Consider the following 18997-nt stretch of genomic DNA (forward strand, 5'->3'; position numbering starts at 1 on the left):
CTATCTCTCAATTTATTGATTTAGTCTTTCATTAATATTAATAATTTTTTAATATTTATTGACACGTATTTTTTTTATTAAACACACATATCAAATTTTTAGTTCAAGGTTAAAGTTTTTCTTGATGTTAAAAAAAATATGGATAATGCCTTCATATGTTTTTGCATTAAAAAAATTTATATGACCCGTAACAAATATAACAAATAATTGGTAGGAACCTAAATGAACTAATTTAAGACCAAAATACACTTTAGGTTTAATTACACCATGAGCCTCCAGCCTCCTATATTCCGCTTATTTTTTCAATTTACTTTTGTTTTTTTTTAATTACACTTTACTTTTTAAGTCAAAGAATTTTTCAATTCAAATAAAATTAATCTCATTACAAAACTCCATAAACAAAAGATCAAAAAAAATTAATCTATTTCTCTTTTTTTCTCATTTGGAACTAACCAAATACGTATAATTTTCTAATAAGCAAAGCAAAAATCATGACACCCATCAATCAAAACGGAAGTTTTTAAGTTTTAGGGTTTGGATGATTCCATTTAATGTCAATTTTCTTGTGTAATAAAAAGAAAGCATATCAATTAGATTATTTTTTTTAATTTCTTTATGGTTTAAATTGATGGGTTTTTTATACACGAGTCTTCATACGTACAAGCTCTCTCATTTGTTAAAGCATTGAGTGAAAATAAAAAATACACTTTGACTTTTGAATAGCCACTTCACTTTTACACTTTGACTCTTTTTGTTCAAGCATTGTGTGAAAAGGAGCGAGATAAAAATATATAAAAAAAAAAAACATCAAGCATTCTCTACTCTTGGACTGAAACTTGTCACTTTCTACTCAAAAGAGATAAAGAAGGGCACCGAGTCTTCTAGCTAGCGACAGAGACAAGGTTTCCTTGTTTCTATTATCTGGATTTGAGACTCAACGTGCATGTCTATCATTTGCATGGTGTCTTATCTGTCTACTAGGCTTACAGGATGTTCAGTTGATCCGGGGATTAGTTATGGTGCGCGTAAGCTGTTCCGGACACCTCAAGTTAAAAAAAAATAGGAAAAAGGTATGCATCAATTGGGCTTTGAAAAAGCACTTTGTGCACTTCAATTAATGCATTAAAGAAATTATTTTACCCTCGTACATGTCGGGTATGGAAAGTTGTCAATGGAGAGGATTTGGATTTTGCTGTGAAAACCATATTCAGATTTAGTATTGTTGAGCATGGGCGATGTAGAAAGAACTCAATTTGGTAATTTAATGTACTTTAGGCTATCAGAGTATTAGCCAAAAGCCGCAAACGTCAGAAGACCATTATTGAAGAAAGTCTCCAGACAATTGATAGTTTTAGGTGACCAGAAGAGGGGTGATGATTCTTGCTAGAGTTTTTTAATTTAATGATAAAGTTGTAATATTTAATATAAAAGTTATTTAATCATTAAATATAATATAATAACAAGTTTGTAAATAATTCTATTTTGTATTGATTTTTTTTGGCACATCAGCATTGAAAGTTATGAAATCATATAAAAGATTTAGTGAGAAGATCTAAGAATTGAATAAAAAAATATGGATTTTAGCTTAATTGTACTTACTATCTATTTTTACGGCAATAATTATAATTTTCAATTCGATTATTGAATTAGGTTGAAAATTCACCTAGAGTTTCCTAACATATTATCCTATGTTGGGGTAAAATTGCAAGTCAATCGAGGTTTAAGAAGGCCTTGCGATATAGGTCAGAACAGACTATATGAATTTTGTTATTTACTTCATTTTGACTTGTGAACTTTCTATTTGACAAAGATCATTTTCCTACAAGGATGTGACTTTTGTTTTGGAAATTTTATAATTCTACAAGGATCTTTAATGGGCTGCAAAATAATCTTTAAATATGGCAAGGATTCATTAATGTTCTAAAATCATTTTCCTACAAAGATTTCTTATTCATCCTAGCTACACAAGAAAAGAAGGGTCGGTGGTATTAAATGTCAGTTGGTTAGCTTATTTTGGGAAGTTTTCTAATCCTACAAAGAATGTTAAAGGAAGGCAACAAGGGTTTTCATGTTTTAAGATAATTCTTTAAAACTATAATTAATTATCCTAAACAAACAAGGGAACTAAAGGAAAGGTAATTTCAACAATCAATTTCCTAGCTTTTTGAAAATTTCATTCATGACATTTTTGAAACTAGAAAAATTATTTATCTTAGATTATTTTATTTAATTAAATACATCAACTTTAGTTTATGTGTTAGATTTGTTATTTTTATTATTTTCTTCATGTGTGGACTTAGTTAGCATACTTTGGGTTTATTGTAAATGAGTAAATATTAGACTATAAGTTTTGGGATTATTAGGGTTACTAGTTGAACCATTATATAAGATTTTGTAAGCTGAAATTTTCAGTAGAAATGAATTTATAAAATAAATTTGTGTTTTGCGTGATGCAACGTGTTTTCTTTGCTGGGAAAAAGAACAAATTAACTTATCAATGTATAACTGACGTTGTGGCATCTTCCTTATACTTATCGTTTGCAAATTGGTATTCGTTAGATGGGGGTTTCTTATTCCAATAGTATTGGTACCTTGAGACATTTTTTATTGTGTTATGTTCCTATTAAACCTGATTTCTTGGCTTTTTGAGAGTTGTATCATTTTCGTTATGGGTTGCTTGACCACGTAATTAAGAGGTTTACATCATTTAGTGTACTTAACACTTTAATAATAAGGTATACTTTTAAATGACATTTGATTACAGTCATAGGATAGAAGAGATGGAGATAAAAGAGACATAAATGTATTTGGTTGAAGAAACAGAGACATAAAAATGAATTCATCTCTAGAATAATTTTGGAGTGAATTTATGTACTTCTAAAACATGAGATACAGAGGGGACCTGTCTCTAGAAATAATATTTTTTAATTTTTATTCCTAAAATATCATTGTAAAAAACTCTCAATTCTAAAATTGTCCAACTAAGACATGTAAGGATAAAAATGGTTATTATTATAGTTTTAAAACTCGACTCGATGGTCGACCCGAGTCACGTGTTGAGAGGGTCAACATAAAAATAAAAAAAAGTTATTATTATAGTTTAAAAACCTGAATCAAGGGTTAAACAGTAGCAAGTCCCGTGTCACGAATCGAGAGGGTCAGCTCAGGTCAATATAAGGATAAAAATTGTTATTATCATAGTTTTTAAATCTGACTTAGAGGTTTACCTAGGAAAGGCTTGGGTCATGGGTCAAGAGAGTTAACCCAGGTTAAGTCAAGTCAACATATAGATAAAAGTGGTTATTATCATAGTTTTAAAAACTAGCTCGAGAGTCAACATGAGGTAAGGTTCAGGTCACTAGTCGAAGGGTCAACCTAATTAACCTAATTTTTTTAAAAAAAAATCGACGGGTTTTTGACCCATGTTTTATCACAAGTCAACCTGAGTTTTTGATCAGGTCAGGTTGGATCAATTTTTAATTTATCTTTTCTTAAACTCAGATTAGTTTAGACCCTGAATCGACCCAGTTTCGGGTCAACTTGCCAGGTTAATTTTGATTTTATAATTAATGTTATTATAATATTATTAATTTCAACTCTAAATATAACCTAAAGTAAAAAATAAATATCTAATTATTTTTTAAAATAGGTAAGTTTTATAATAATACATATTAAGAATAAATTAAACTTTTTTATATTTTATTATATCTTGTCAATCATAATTAAACAGGATATAAAAATAATTATTTTATCTTATACACTACTTACCAAATATAATTTTATTTTTATTTATTTATTTTTATTTTTATTATCTTTATATTTTCTATCCCAAGAGAGTAATTAAATAGTATATTACTAATCAAACACTATATTAAACGCTACATTAATTTATTAATTTTATGTTAAGCAAGTTTGACGAAGAAAGGATGACGTTGGCCATGAAATTAGAAAAAGAAATAAGAAATAAAGAGAGCGACGTCATAAATTGAATTATAATTATCCAGGATCTTACTATCACCTTCACTCAATCCGAAAATCTCCAAATGTTGCTACATCAGGACCTTTCCTTCTCTAAAACCCTAAACCCTAATTTCTCACCTTTTCCTCCCCGCCCCAAAACCCTAAGCCTAACCCTTAAACCCCAATTCCTCTGCACCACACTCTCATTTCCCAGCCAAACCCCCCAATTATGGCGCCAAGATGCCTCTCTCCGCCGAGACACCCGCTCCTTCGCCGGCCGGAGCAAGAAGGAACCGGGCGCTCCATCTCCTGGTCGAACCGGAGGTTACCGCAGACCGAAGCGGAAGGCACGCATTAGAAGGGTAAATATAGAGGAATCCCCTTACTTCCGGCTGAAAAACTCCAACAAAAACCACCCAGATAACTTGACAGAGGACCAATTGAACCAAATTGGTCTCGGGTACGATTACATGGCTCGGTTCATGGACAAAGATGACCCAAATTTAAAACACCCGTATGATTGGTACCGATATGGAGAGTACGGGCCTTATTCATGGCGAGGTGTGGTTGTTGGTGAACCAGTGCTAGGAGGGATTACTGATGAGTGTGTGACATTATATAGTCAAGTGAAAGATGATGCAGAGTGGGACAAAATTGAGCAACATGAAATGGCTGTTGATTTTGGAGAGAGGTTGAAACAAATGAATAAAGAAGCTGGGTTTCGGCATTTTTGGGTTTTTGTTAGACATCCGAAATGGAGGTTAAATGAAATGCCATGGGAGCAGTGGACACTGGTGAGTGAAGTTGTGGTGGAAGCCGGGAAACAGCGGTTGGATAAGTGGAATTTGATGGGGAGGTTAGGGAATCAAGCAAGGAAGTTGATAACACGGTGTGCTGCTTGGTTTAGGCCGGATATTATTTATGTTAAGAGGCCAGTTTTTCAGTGTAGGTTTGAGCCTCAAGATGATTTTTTTAGGGGCTTAATGCCGTTTTTGGATCCGAAAACAGAAAAGGATTTTTTGTTTGAGTTGGAGAATGAGGATGGGAGCGTGCAGTTGTGTACGTATTATGAAGGGTTGTGTAAGATTGTGAAGGTGAGTCAGAAGGCGTTTGTGGATGATGTGGTGAATGCGTATGAGAAGATGAGTGATGAGAGGAAATCAGAGTGTTTGGGGTTCTTGATGAGGAATCATCCGGTGCAGTTGTTGCATCCGTATACGAAGGAGTGGAAGGCTAAGTTGGAGGAAATTGAGTTGGGTTGTGATGCACCAGATGACGATGAAGAGTATGGTAAGAATGAAACTGAGTACACTGAGTGGATTGAGGATGATGGTGATGGTGATGGTGATGATCAAGATGACGTGGTTCTGGACATGGAAGGAGGTGGAGTTGATCAGGATGATGATGATGAATCAATAAGTGAAGAAGAAGATGATGATGAAGAAGAAGAAGAAGAAGAAGAGAACGAGCAGTATTGGGAGAAGAAGTTTAAGAAGGCATTGAGTAGTTCTGAAGACATGGAGAATCTTGTGAAATGGAGTGTAGATAGAACTGATGAGATATATAAGAAGCAGTCTAAGGCCATGATGCAAGGGGAAGAAGGGAAGGGGAAGAGTGAAGCGGATGGAGATGAAACTGCATTGAGAGGTGTTCGAGCTAAAGTCAGTCCAAAAGAATGGAAGATTGTGGGGATTGGTAGATGGGGAAGGAGGATCAAGAAGGCTAAAATACCTCCGGGTTTGTTTCTGAGAGCAGCAGTGAGACCTTTTAGATATAGGAATCTAGTCAAGGAGATTGTTTTGACAAGGCATGCAATCTTGGATGGTGATATCGGTGGGAAGGATTGAAGTTCTGGGTCTACGGATTGTTGTTTTTTAGAAGTGATCCTCTTCTGTGAGCAATTGTGAAATTTCTTTGCCAAACCCAACTGCACATTGCCCGAGTCTTTGTTAAGTGCTTTGAGCATGTAAAACTAATCGTACAATTTCGGTCTGATTTTGTTCAGAGTAGAGAATAATGATAGACTCAGTCTATTAAATGGTGTATGGATCACCGCATGATGTGTGTTGTGATTACTGTGAACTTGCACTGCAAAATAAAGTCTGAGAGCATTGTATTTCTAGTCTATTAAATGGTGTATGGATCACCTCATGATGTGTGTTGTGATTACTGTGAACTTGCACTGCAAAATAAAGTCTGAGAGCATTGTATTTCTAGTCCATGGCACTTCAAACAGATTTTCCTTGAAAGCTTCCTCCTAAATTATGTGTTAATAGTTTCCAGGATAGAAGAAAGATGAAAATGTCTCTTGATGAGGCAGGCAGAGAGCCTAGGTAGCAGCAGAGGTATGGGATGATTGTCATTGAGCTTGATGCATAAAGCAAAACCCCAGATGACGAAAGACGAAGGAACAGGGTGCTTAGGATTTGTGGTCGCTAATTCAATATCACCATGTCAGATTATCAGGTTCTGTGAAAAGTCGAACAGGAAAAAAAAAAAATGCTGCTGCTTCCACGATTTTGTGAGGCTCATTATTATTATGCAAAAATCTGTAAATTATTAAACCGTCTACTGACCACCTGCATTAAGTTGGACATCAACAAACTCATCTGCGTCGGTTAAGCTGATTTGTTTTTTGTTTACATTTAATTCCTTCTCTGGACAATTTCAAGGACACACATCTAAGAACTCAAAGAAATGAATGAACTTCCAGAGGTTCATAGGTTAAGTTGATGAATTAAAGAAAAAAAATAAAAAATAAAAAACCGAAACCTCAACAAGATGACCATCACCCGAGCTATAATAATCACGTTTGGCATGGGAAACGAGATGTCCTGCATACTTGCTACCATTTTATATTGCCGTAGCTTCTGCTGTTTGCGTATAGAAAAAATTATTTGGTCAGTTTAGCTATGTTTTTTTTGTAATAGATCTCATCTATAATTATATTTCAAACATAGTTTTTTGTCGAAGTTAAACTAACCTGATTTTTTAAAGAGTGTTTGAAATTATTTTTTAAAATAATTTTTTATTTGAAATACATCATAATTTTTTTAAAATCTTTTAAAAAAACTTTGTGGGTAACTAGGAGCTTAATAAAAAACAAACAAAACCTTAGGGTTTTTTGGCTGAAAGCAAATATTATAAAAAAATTAAGAAATCTCAATGTCATTATGAATTGTTATAGTATAATGATTCTTCTTCTCTTCTCAAACAAAAACAATAAACTAGACATTAAAGGTAAATTTGTATTTTTAACTAAGGTTCATTGGTCATTATTATATTAATCGGGGATAATTCATTTTTTTTAGTACATTAAAATAACTTAATTACTTCAAAGCAAAAATAACTAAACTAACATCCATGAGCTTTTTAGTCTTTTTTTTTTAAATACAATAAAATGATTGAATTATATTTTAAAGAAAAAATTACTAAAATTGAGTTCAAGGGCTATTTGTATTTTCATTATGTTTTTTTTTTCAGTTATGATCAGGTTCACTTAAGGGTAATTGGGTAATTGAACAAGTAAAAAATATTATTTAAAAAAATAGTAGATACATGCATTTTACGCATCAACTTGTGGATTGTTTTCTTGTCATTCAAGTAATGTGTATGATGTCTCACGGTAGACAAAAGCAGATTTTCACAACAACGTTCGAATCCTCTCGGTGTTCTTGCTATCATAAGTGGTGCGTGTAAACAATGGACCTCCAGTTTTGTATTCACAGGCTTTTCGTTTCTTTTCATTTCTTTTCTCTCTCCTTCTCAATTTTCATATCTAACCCTTCAAGTTTTAAAACAACCTTTCAATTTATTTTTTCTTCAAATTTGATCATTGTTCTTTTTATTACTACTTGTCTTATTTGAAATAATTTATAAAAATAGATTTTTTTCAATATCATCCTTTGATTTTTTAATCTATCAGATTTAGTCCCTATTCTTTTTATTGTTATTTATTTTATTTGAGATAATTTTTTAAATTAATTTTTTTTAATGATTTCATCCTCCTTTCATTTTTTTTCCTAATACATTTGATCATTATTCTTTTAATTATTATTTTTTTACTTTAGCAAGTTTTGAAATTGATTTTTTTATTTCATCTTTTCGTATTAAATTGGTTGGGAATTAAGCTTATTGATTGAACCCGAGTCTAAGATTTCACGGGTAACCTATGTTTAAAAGATTCGTCCGGGCTTGCTTATTTCATCCATAATTTTTTTATTTGCTTTTTATATGGTTTTTCACTAACTTTGAAAGTAACTTGGGTTATCTTGAGTTTTTTTATTTGTCATTTATTGTTATATTTAACTTTTTTAAAAGAATTTTTTTCAATTAAATTAAATTAATTAATTAAATATAAATATAAAATTATCACTTCATAACATTTTTTTTTTATTTTGTTTTACTTTTATAACACGTGCAATTTCTTTCAATGTTATCATATAATATTTCACAATAAAATTAATAACTATCTCGATGATCTTTTTCTAATGGTAAAACAATATCCACAATAAAACAATAATGAATCTCCAACAAGCTTTTTTCTTCTTTTCCAAAAATGATATTAATAACTCATTTATTATTATTAATTATTACTATCTTTTTTTTTGCTATATTTACGATCAATATTTTTTTTTAATTATATTATTAAATTATCCAATCTTTTTTATATTCATTCTAATCGATAACCAAGATCTTAAATTTTCCTCCTTTATGATCGTTAAGTGTTACCTAGATATATATTTTTTTTACATGAGGAAGAATTTGAACCAGTCCACGGCTTGCACGGGCCACCGCAAACCACCTATCTAGCAGTCACAAAATCAGCTCAACTATCCGAATTCAAAACAGAGGTAGCCTCTCCAAGTTATTGATGGTTTAACCACGTTTAGTTTTGCAAGTTTTGTTACAAACTTTTTAATACCTACAATAGAAAGAAGCCTGGGGATGCAGACGGAGAGAGACTTGGCATGAATCAATCCAAAGCATATCAGCAGCTTCCAGTACCAAAAAGAGATGTAAGATCATTGGCGACGCTAATTAAAACTTTGATCTGGATCTTTTCTTGTTAGTCATACATCAAGAACCACTGTCACTAACCACGAATTCTTAGACACCAAAGTAGTCCTCTGGGACATGGAATTTCAATCCAATAACCTGCATCCAAAACAAACCTCATTTAACTCTTGAGCAAATCATTGAACCAATTGTCAACAGTAAGCAAAACCAATTTTCATTACTAATCCAGCCACTTAAAAATTGAAACAAACAGTACAGACAAATAAAGGATAATTTATTCAGGAAATAAGGATAAATGATCTTCTGTGGATGATCACAATGTATGCATAACTGATAAATCTAACTATACCTTTGCAAATTTTATGTCAGCATCGCTATGATCATTGGGTCTCCCTGCTGCATCACCAACATAAAAGGATCTACAAACGCGCAAAATGAGAAGCCATATCAAACCACCATTCTGGTTCATAAATTAGTCACATTCTATAATTCCACAACTACATAAGATTGTTGATGGGAGTAATGATAATACAGCCTTAAAAATGTCCTTCAAATGTTGAGAGTGATATCTTATAAAGCCAACAGGCCCCAAATAAATAAGTGAAGAAATTAAGGGAAGAGGAAAATAACTGATCCATATCAATGGAGATGCCAGAGTTAAAGTGTTTCTCCATAATCTGCCACATTCCAGGTTTGGGTTTGCGGAAGGGATCTTCTACTTTACCATCAAACCCACAAGCTATAAAAACCTGCATGCAGACATTGCAGGTGAATTATTTCAGTATGCTAATGATTATTTTCATGTTCTTTACACTAAATGCATTACTATCTGTGTCAGATCCATACACTATATCAGATGACAAGGGACTACTGGTGATGCAAGGGCTGTGGTAGAATACAGATGAAGAACGTGTTTCCATACAATAGACTAGTCAAAACCATGAGTCATGACCAAAAAAAATAGCCAGTGATAAAGATCTTCTTAGGCAAGAGGACGTTAACCAGCGAGTCATTTGCTCTTCTTGCAGTACTTAGAATAGATATAACCAATCCTAGGAGAAAGAATCAGGCTGAGACTAGGGTCATCCAAATAACACAATCTTATGAGTTGAAATTTCAGAGGCACCTTGTCAAGAAACTACCAATTTAGAATTGATGAGAAGCCAAACAACTTTGAATCTTTTGAGATAATATCAGAAAAAGGTCAGGGAAGTTGAAGCTATCAATAACTTCCAGGTAGACTAAAAGCATTTGAAAATACTGGTGTGTCTTTGTGTAGATATGGTTGAAAATCTTCGCTTTAATATCTTATTTTTCTCTCAAACCTCTCTGAACAAAAAAAAAAGGACAAATTTTCAGCTATTGGATCACATGACAAAAAGATGAATGAATGCACAGGCTGATCTTCCAAGAGTTGGAATTCTACAAAATGTTCGCAAAATTCATATCTTAATGTCATGTACCTAAACATGTGTTGTCATCTCAAGGACACAAGGTCCTGGGTTTCATAAGGATAATATATGTCAACAGAGATTCTATCAAAAGAACAAAAATAATAAAACAAATCAGCAGAATGAACAACCTGGATTGGAACCTTGACATGCTTGATGAAGTTGTTTAGGCGTCCAATTTTTGAGTCCACAGCTACCTGCCTTTTGTTCTTCCAGCGATCAATATTGGATTCATTCGTGAATATAACCTAAATATGGCATAAATGACATTTTAACAGCATAAACAAATTAACAGGAACAAAATCTGGTGACAAGAAGCTGGAAAAATACTTTTTTAAATCAAATTTTAAGACACAAAGCCTTTGCAAGAAAACAGACAGACCAGCTTGAAGCCATCATTATATAAGCTCAGCAGCTTGTCTGGTATTGAGGGGAACATGATGGACCAAGCATCTGCACCTACTCTGAAATCAAAGAAGCATTATGAGGCAATCCATTAGATTCTCAATTTGATCCTAACAGAAATTCAACATAAGACTTGGAGACAGCCACTCAAAGAAATAGAGGGTTAAAGATTCCAAGTTGAAATCTCTGCCCAAGTGTCTGGTCACTAAAACTGATAGTGGAAGCAATTAATCACATGGAGCAAAAGGAGAAACCCAAGGAAATACAACTTCATAGAAATCTGCAAAAGCAAAAACTGTTCAATGGATGACTTAAAAAGGAGGTGTATACCTCTTGACAGATGTTTTTGCGAGACAGCCATCAAAATCAAATGCAGCAATTTTATTCGAATCACGGAGACCATCATCCTGCAAATGCTGAAGTTAAGTTTTCACGTGCACACCAACAATGGTTTGCAAGCACAAAAAGAAATGGCATATTGCATCTGAACATTACTAAGAAAAACTTAGTCTCACTTTACTCATGCATATATACAAGAACTCTACACCTTTCAATTCAAGATGGTGAAGGAAATCAAACAAAAACAGAGGCAAATGTTCTTTTTAGTTCTCTTTCCTTGGGCCATGCTTTGAACCATAAGATATATGGAAATTCAGTTAATCTGCAAGGGCGTGTAGTGTGGCTGGACATGGGTGTGTCTTAGCAGCATTGCCCAAAAATAAGGCCAACAGCTCACCCGTTCAAGAAATATAATTGTCTGAAATGCCTTCCATTTAGGTAATAATGTGGCGTCCTGAATCAAAAGGAAAGCACAAAACAAGTAAGAAACACAGACTTTTTCCAAACAAGGGAAAGGCATATAAACAGAAACAAAAGAAAGTTGATATACGAAAATGAAGTCAGAAAAATACGACAATATGCATTCAGAATATATCTGACCTTATAATTGTCCCTAACATCGGAGAGTGAAAAGGCTATGTCCAGGCTGGCTTCCTCATTAGCTATTGACAACTAGAAGCAATGATGTTCAAAATAAAATAAATAGATGTCCAATTGAAAATGAAAAGTTGTATCATGAAAAGTAAACAGCCATTGGAATATGCCAACAAATTAAGGACTTTATAAATTAAACACTCAGAACATCACAAGACAACCTTTCAATTGAGAACTTGACAATTAAAATCAAAGAAACATAAATTTAGAGAGGAGAAAACAATAACAAGATAATCTACCTTAGTTTTCTTCGTATTTATTTTCTCCAGTTCACTTTCTTCCACATCTTCATCTGTTCTCTGAATCAGCTTATGAAAAAATATCAGCAATACAGATGTATGCGCAGGAGTACAAACATAAAGATAGCTGAGTTTTTAAGATATCCATATGCCCTTGATACCTTGGAACTTTTCCGGCTTATTTCAACATCTTGATCTCCATTTGAAACCTGTAACGTTGGAATATGTGTTAATTAGAATAGATAGATGCTTATAGAATAACCCTCTAGAGTCCAACCTGTACATCCCACTGCACATTGGTCTCAAAATATAAACAAAAAACAGCACGCTAAGAACACAAATCCTTTGGCAATTTTTATATGCGCATTGTAAATTCATCCGGCCAAGACCACATATACCTTTGTCTTTTCTAAAAAAAAAACATTAAACAATAACAAAAGGGAATTTTCGTCTTAAATCTCTCAAGCTGAACCAGAGAAACACAGCAAAACTAATAACCATGACAATTACAACAAAATCACCATTAATGTCATAACAAACCCTAGCTAATACTCCATAATCATCAGAACTGCCCAATTAGAATACAACCAGTTGCCATGACGAAAAACCTATAAACATCAACTGCTGTTCGTGTTCACAAGGAAGAGCATCAATAAATATTAATTAATACCTGTTCCGCCAATTTCTTCAGGGCTTCCTGATCACAACTCTGCAAAACACGAACAAACGGTTAAATTCTCACTTACCATTAACCCGTAATTTTTTATAATTAAAACCAAACAACATAAAAATCCCCAACACCCCACAGAAACCCTTAAACCAAAAAACTACCTGGAGAGAATCAAACCCTCCAATGTGCTCGGTATAGTCAATCTTGTCAGAGAAGCAACCCAAGTGATGCCATTTGGTCATATCAAACCCTCGTGAGTCTCTACTGACCAAACCCAACCTGAGGGCCTTAGCAGATATTGCTTTCGAGCATGTCTTGCACAATGACCTGCTCGATTTCGCGTACTCGGCGATGATTCTGGCTTTTGAAGTAGGAGGCATTGCTCTTTTGGGGTTTTGGAGAGTGGAACAAAAACTAGAGTGTTTTGTAATTCTGAAAAAGAAAAGACAAGAGTTTTTGCTGTTGGAGGTGAGAGCTGTACAGTAATGGGCGAGCATAGAAAAGTTGGGTCCTCATCGGAAGTCGCTTAGCCAGCGGGCTATTAGCCTCAACTTCTTCCCGCCAGTTTATAGGAGCCGAGCGAGCGAGATACTTATCGTATATTACATTATAGAACTAATGTGAAAAAAAATATCTCAAAAAAAAAACCAAAACCAAAACCTAAATCGACGAAGTATCCGGAGATAAAATTTAAAAAAATATTAAAAAAAATAAAAAATAAAAAATAAAAATCAAATTTAACATAAAAATTAAAAATATTGATGTATAAAATTACAAAAATAAATCAAGTAAGAAATGATAAAAAAAAAACAAATAGTAATCAAAAGAATGAGGACCAGAATTAACATAAAAATTTAAAAAATACAATGCTAAGGGATGAAATTAAAAAACAAAATCAAAAGAAATCAAAAAAATAAAGATTAAATTTAATACAATAAACAATTGAAAGGTTCCTCTTAATTTTTATAAACAAACATTATTCATGAAGAGAAGAGAAAAAAAAGATCCTATTGGAACCCAACCATCATGAATCTTCCAACACATGACCAATCGCCTAAAAAAGCCCAGCATAGCATTTCCAATACTGTCGTGAAAGCCGTAATTTGGCCTCATATTAACACCTTATTAGTGCCTAAAACTCATAAACATCTCCCACCAGTTGACGCGTGAGGTGTATGTACTAACCAATTTGTCGTGCCCGTTTACCACAGTCACCATATTTGTTTTAGTTTCAATTTTGGTTTCTTAACACTTAAATGTTTTAATTTAGCTAAATTTTGTTTTATTCTACAAAACCTAGTATTAACCAAGCACTAGAATTTCCCCTTATCATTGTGAAAATCCCATACCTAGACAACCAAAATAAACCACCAAGTTAAATCTCAAATACAGAGATCAAAGTAAGAAAAAAAACAAAAGTTAAGTGTCAAAAACAAATCCCTTCACTGACCTTGTAAATTAGTCTATGGTATTAGCAAACAAAAGAAACTCAATATTTGTCTAAGCTTTGAGTTTAGTTTCCAAAGCTCCAATTCTTACAAAATAGTAAAATTAAATCATATTTTTGTTAGCCCAGAGGTCTTTAAACTTTTATAATTTATTTATTTTTATGTTAACAACAATTAATGGATTTAATATGTATGTCAAAGGTCTTACTGTTGTAGGAATCTATACCATATCATTTAAAGTATAATGAACTTAAAGATGCCTAAACATGTTTTAATGTAATCAAGTCTTAATGAAATTTAATTTGGCATTATAAAATGATTTTCATTTTAAAATACCTACATTGTCAAAATTCATCATCCAATTTATTTTTATACCAAAACTTATATAGTGATAAATAACTATGAAAATCATCTTAATCATATATTTTGATATTATCACTCAATTCACTTTATATTAAGAGCAAAGTTTCTTGTCTATTTTTAGTGAAGAAAATTTATCACATGTGTTCTTATACTATTTAAAGTTTATTAAGTATGATAACTCTTGTGAGAGTTTTACCTATTATGAAAATATAAGTGGCACTTGAACCACTTGGATAATCTTTGGTTGTAAGCCAATTGAGAGGTTTAGATCTTGATCCTAGAAAAATATTGTGAAAATTTTAATCTTGAGCCTTGAAATAAGATTATATAAGGTTTTTTAATATTGATCCTGAAAAAATATTAGTGTATTTAGCAAGTCTCATCCACTAAAAAGACCATTAATTGATACTGAGTATATGAACATAGTTTCAATGAGTGGAATAGATAAACAAACCACTCTAAAACTTGGTGTGTCATTCTCTTATTATATATCTTATTGTATTTGTGCATTGATTAATTGTGTGTTGTTATTGCCAAAATTTGAGGTGGTGTTTTTCATAAAGATTGTAAAATTCAATTTAGCTTTAATTTCAACCCCCTGTCTTAAGCTATTTTAGACTCTCAATTTTTTCAAACTAAGTAACAACTGAGCGACAAAATATTTCCCTCACGTTATGAGGCCCTCACGGAGCATCAACCGAGCTATTTTAGAAATAAAACTTGTTGTGTGTGTTTGGTAATGAGGTGTAGAGTGCTTTTGTGAAAATACTTTAAAATAATATTTTTTTAGATTTTTTTATTTTTGACATCAACATATCAAGATCATTAAAAACAACTAAAAAGACATTAATTTAATGTTTTTTTAGGCGAGAAATTATTTGAAAAGCACTTTAAAAAGTTGCTTGAATCATAAAAACATACACTCATCCAGTAAACCTTTATTGTATCCTTAATAGTTTTCATTTTATAAACTAGTTGAACGCCCCTCGATTATGAGGATGATAAACATTGAGTTATTTGTGTTTTTTATTATATTGAATGTTAAACTCATGATTCTTTAGACATTTGACTTCATACATGTTTTTTATGGATTAATAATTAGTTTTTTCAAATAATCAAAATATATAATCATAAATAGAAATTGAATGTAGACCAACCAAATTATGAAACAAAATATGATAAAATGTAATGTCTTTCACATAATATATGCTTTGAATATTCAATTTATACATTCATTTGAACACTTTATCCTACAACAGCAACAAAGAAAGAATTATCTTATTTTTTCCTTCATTTCTAACATTTCACTTTATATTTATAGTTATCTTACATGTTTTTATATCCACCAAGTATTTTTCATTTCATAATTTTTTGAGAATCGATATTGTAAATTTCTTTTTATTCATATTTTTTAAAGAGTTGTTGCTGTAATTTTTCTTTTCTTATTTTTATAAATTAATCACATTATTTAGGACCTTTAATTTTTTTATAGCACAATACAAAATAATTAAATATTTAGAATTAAAAGGTCATGCAAAAAAAATGACACATTTTAAACACATGTGAAAATAATTATCAATGTCTTGTTTCTAAGACAATCACCACTAGAATAGTTGTCTCATCACCATTATTAACACCACTATCACCTTACTATCATTATGTTACCACTATCAACATTTGCAATTTAGATAGTCATAATTATATTCACTACCTTATAACCATTGAATGACCACATCATTATTGTCCCTCCACGTCTATCGCCATATTTGTTGGCTTTTGCAAACATAGTTATTGTCGGGAAGAACATCTTGATGAGTTAATTAGAATTGATATGAGTAAAGTAAGAAAGAATAGTTATCACCTAATTTTACGATAACTAGGAACCCTAACTGATTATGTTAAAAGAAAGGAAAAAATCATTATAAGGCAATATAACTAATATGGATTGCTTTATATTTGTTTTTAATAATATTTTCACACCCGACATTATGACGAGCCCATAAAAGCAAAAGCTTATTTTATATTAATAAAGTATAGTAAAAATAGAAAGATGAGTCGTCACTTAGTATTATAATCATTAGAAAATCATAATTGATTAATAGATATCCATGGTAAGAGACTGATTATACTAAATGAAAGATATTATTACTATAAAGCATCTTACTTAAGGTAGTTTGCATTGTTTATCTTATATTTTAATCCTAATAGTTAGTTGTCACTTATCTATCAGTGGTCTATCTATAGGATAATAACGAGTTTACTGCGATAAATTAAACCCTAATTGTTGCTTTGAACCTAACCATTCTAAAATCTGATTTATTTTTGTCACTCTGAATTGTTACCTTTAGATAACACTTGGTGAATTGACAATTCTAAAGTTAGTCACTCTTGATCACAATCTATGATTAATTATCAATTGAATTATATTAGTAAGTTATCTATAGGCCTATATTAGGCTTATTGGACCAAACCCAAAGAATAAGGAAGGTCCATGAAAGGTGCCTCAATGAGGTCCACCTATCTTATTGCATTTGTGTTTCACTCCTAATATTTGTTAAATGAAAACTTAATATTCTCAATTCACTTATATGTACTTAATGAATATTAAACTATTTTTTTTAATATTCTTGATTTTTTATTGGTGAATATTTTACTAAAAAAAATTAATACTCATGATTTTGTAATCGGTGAATATTAAACTAAAAGTTTTATTATTTGAAAAATTAATAGGACGCATTACTCCTACTAATATCCAAAGGAATAGCCCATACTGAGTTCATTTATCCAAAATACCAAAAAATCATAGCAATATATATTTTTTAACATGATTTGTGAGAAAAGAAGGATTAATTTTTTAAAGGTTTGAAATGTTAGCCTAATTGGCCTTTTTAATTTGGAAAAAATCTCAATGAATTTTATAAACTTGTTATATAACCCTAAAATATTCATGACATTTTCTTTTTCTTTTTCTTTTTCTTTTGTAAAAATGCTAAAATAACCATTAAAACATGTAAGAATATTTCTTTTGTTTTTTTAGATATTTGAGAGACTTAGCCATGATGCATGAGATTTGATGATGATAAAGTTTTTTTATGTTTTGAATGATGAGGATAACATATTTACCAATAAAATTCACAAAAATCAAACAAGGTTAATTGTTCATCGAAGACATTATAAATATATAAGAACCCTAATTTTGCATGTATAAAATGACAATAAGTAATGAGCACAAACTCATGAACAAGGCTAAAATCAATTCTAAGCATGCTATTCCATATAATCCTTACACATAGAATGGGTATGCAAGATTAAAATATTCGACCAACATTATTCTAATATAAAATCAATCTGATATACATTGCATAATCCTAAAATCTCATCACAAAACACATCAAAATCAACAATTAAGATAATTCAAGAGTGGTTTGGGGTCCAAAATAGACCTTTTAGGGGTGGCTACAGAGGACAAAAAAAGGCTAGAATAGTAAAAAAAACATTGTTTGACCCATAGAGGTAGTGTTAGTACGTAATAGTTATACTCCAAAAATATGTTGTCAAGTTTCATGTTATTCTATGCACCACCAACGTCTACCCGATATGGATGGCTCTTTAGAGTGTTCCAGACATTCCTTCTTCTTTATATAATGATAATGTAGGCCACCAGGCCACCTCCAACTAGTAGGGGAGATCTAAATTGAAAAGTCATGATGGTCTTTTCTCCCAATTGGTTTGTTTTCTAACTTTCAGATCTACTCACACCAAGATTATTGGGTTATTGAGCTTGTATATCTATGTAGTTATCTTTATTTGTAGAAGAATGATGGTGGTCTTTCCTGGTTTGGAGGTCAAATGAGAGAGAAATCAAATAAAAAAGTTTTTAGGGCTCTCTCTCTCTCTCTCTCTCTCTCTCTCTCTCTCTCTCTCTCTCTCTCTCTCTCTCTCTCTCTCTCTCTCTCTCTCTCTCTCTCTCTCTCTCTCGTTGATGATGATACAAGTGATACTAGTTTCAATTGATTGGGGGCTTTAGTAGAGGGCTTTGAGATGAAGAGAATAATGGTGGTCTCGTTAGAAATGAAGGGCAGGTAAAAGTGAGAGAAATCAAGGGAAAATTTTTTGGGTTTAGAGAGATAAAGCTAAGTTTATTTTTTATAAGAGAAAAGTAGGAGATGAATACTGTTATTTTAGGGTTTGTTTCTCCATATTCCAGCTCATATTCTTTAAAAAATAATCTATGCTGGCTACGATTTTGGTGGAAGAGATGGTGAATAATATTTTATTTTTTTATGTATGGTGGTCCATTTTCTCTATAATACACTCATTTGTTTATAGCCCATAAATTTTCATTTTCTCTTTTGTTACTTGGTCCCTAAATGACTCAATTTTATTTTAATTCCTCATTTTTCTTGTTTCGAACTTTAGACCTTTACCCATTCTACTCCCTATTTTTAT

At 31.8% G+C, this 18997-nt stretch overlaps 2 protein-coding genes across 3 annotated transcripts; one reads left to right on the forward strand and one right to left on the reverse strand.

Moving 5' to 3' along the window:
• Nucleotides 1-4017: 4017 nt before the first annotated feature.
• On the forward strand, nt 4018-6176 carry LOC133687533 (uncharacterized). The gene has a single exon (XM_062107049.1). It carries the CDS (start codon nt 4044-4046, stop codon nt 5805-5807), a length of 1764 nt encoding a protein of 587 aa, XP_061963033.1. The 5' UTR covers nt 4018-4043; the 3' UTR covers nt 5808-6176.
• A 2625-nt stretch (nt 6177-8801) lies between these two features.
• On the reverse strand, nt 8802-13324 carry LOC133696449 (polynucleotide 3'-phosphatase ZDP). Of its 2 annotated transcripts, none has more exons than XM_062118638.1 (12): nt 12899-13324; nt 12738-12776; nt 12229-12276; nt 12068-12136; nt 11775-11846; nt 11572-11628; nt 11166-11242; nt 10813-10894; nt 10562-10678; nt 9610-9728; nt 9329-9398; nt 8802-9117 (listed from the first exon to the last, which is right to left on the reverse strand). In XM_062118638.1, the coding sequence occupies exons 1-12, from the start codon at nt 13232-13234 to the stop codon at nt 9070-9072; spliced, it is 1134 nt and encodes a 377-aa protein (XP_061974622.1). In that variant the 5' UTR covers nt 13235-13324; the 3' UTR covers nt 8802-9069. The 2 variants fall into 2 exon arrangements, with proteins under 2 accessions (XP_061974622.1, XP_061974630.1); XM_062118646.1 differs by having other exon boundaries at nt 12068-12127; nt 12899-13323.
• Nucleotides 13325-18997: the final 5673 nt, after the last annotated feature.

The sequence above is a fragment of the Populus nigra genome, chromosome 1, assembly GCF_951802175.1.
Source record: "Populus nigra chromosome 1, ddPopNigr1.1, whole genome shotgun sequence".
NCBI classification, from domain to species: Eukaryota; Viridiplantae; Streptophyta; class Magnoliopsida; order Malpighiales; family Salicaceae; genus Populus; species Populus nigra.

What these genes read in the sequence shown, in the direction of transcription:
- LOC133687533 (XM_062107049.1), top strand. Translation starts at nt 4,044, where the DNA reads ATGTTGCTACATCAGGACCTTTCCTTCTCTAAAACCCTAAACCCTAAT.
- LOC133696449 (XM_062118638.1), bottom strand. Translation starts at nt 13,234, where the DNA reads ATGCTCGCCCATTACTGTACAGCTCTCACCTCCAACAGCAAAAACTCT. An exon ending in ATGTTAGGGACAATTATAAG is followed by an intron (nt 11,629 to 11,774) that starts GTCAGATATATT and finishes CTTTTGATTCAG; the next exon opens with GACGCCACATTATTACCTAA. An exon ending in CTGACATAAAATTTGCAAAG is followed by an intron (nt 9,118 to 9,328) that starts GTATAGTTAGAT and finishes TTTTGGATGCAG; the next exon opens with GTTATTGGATTGAAATTCCA.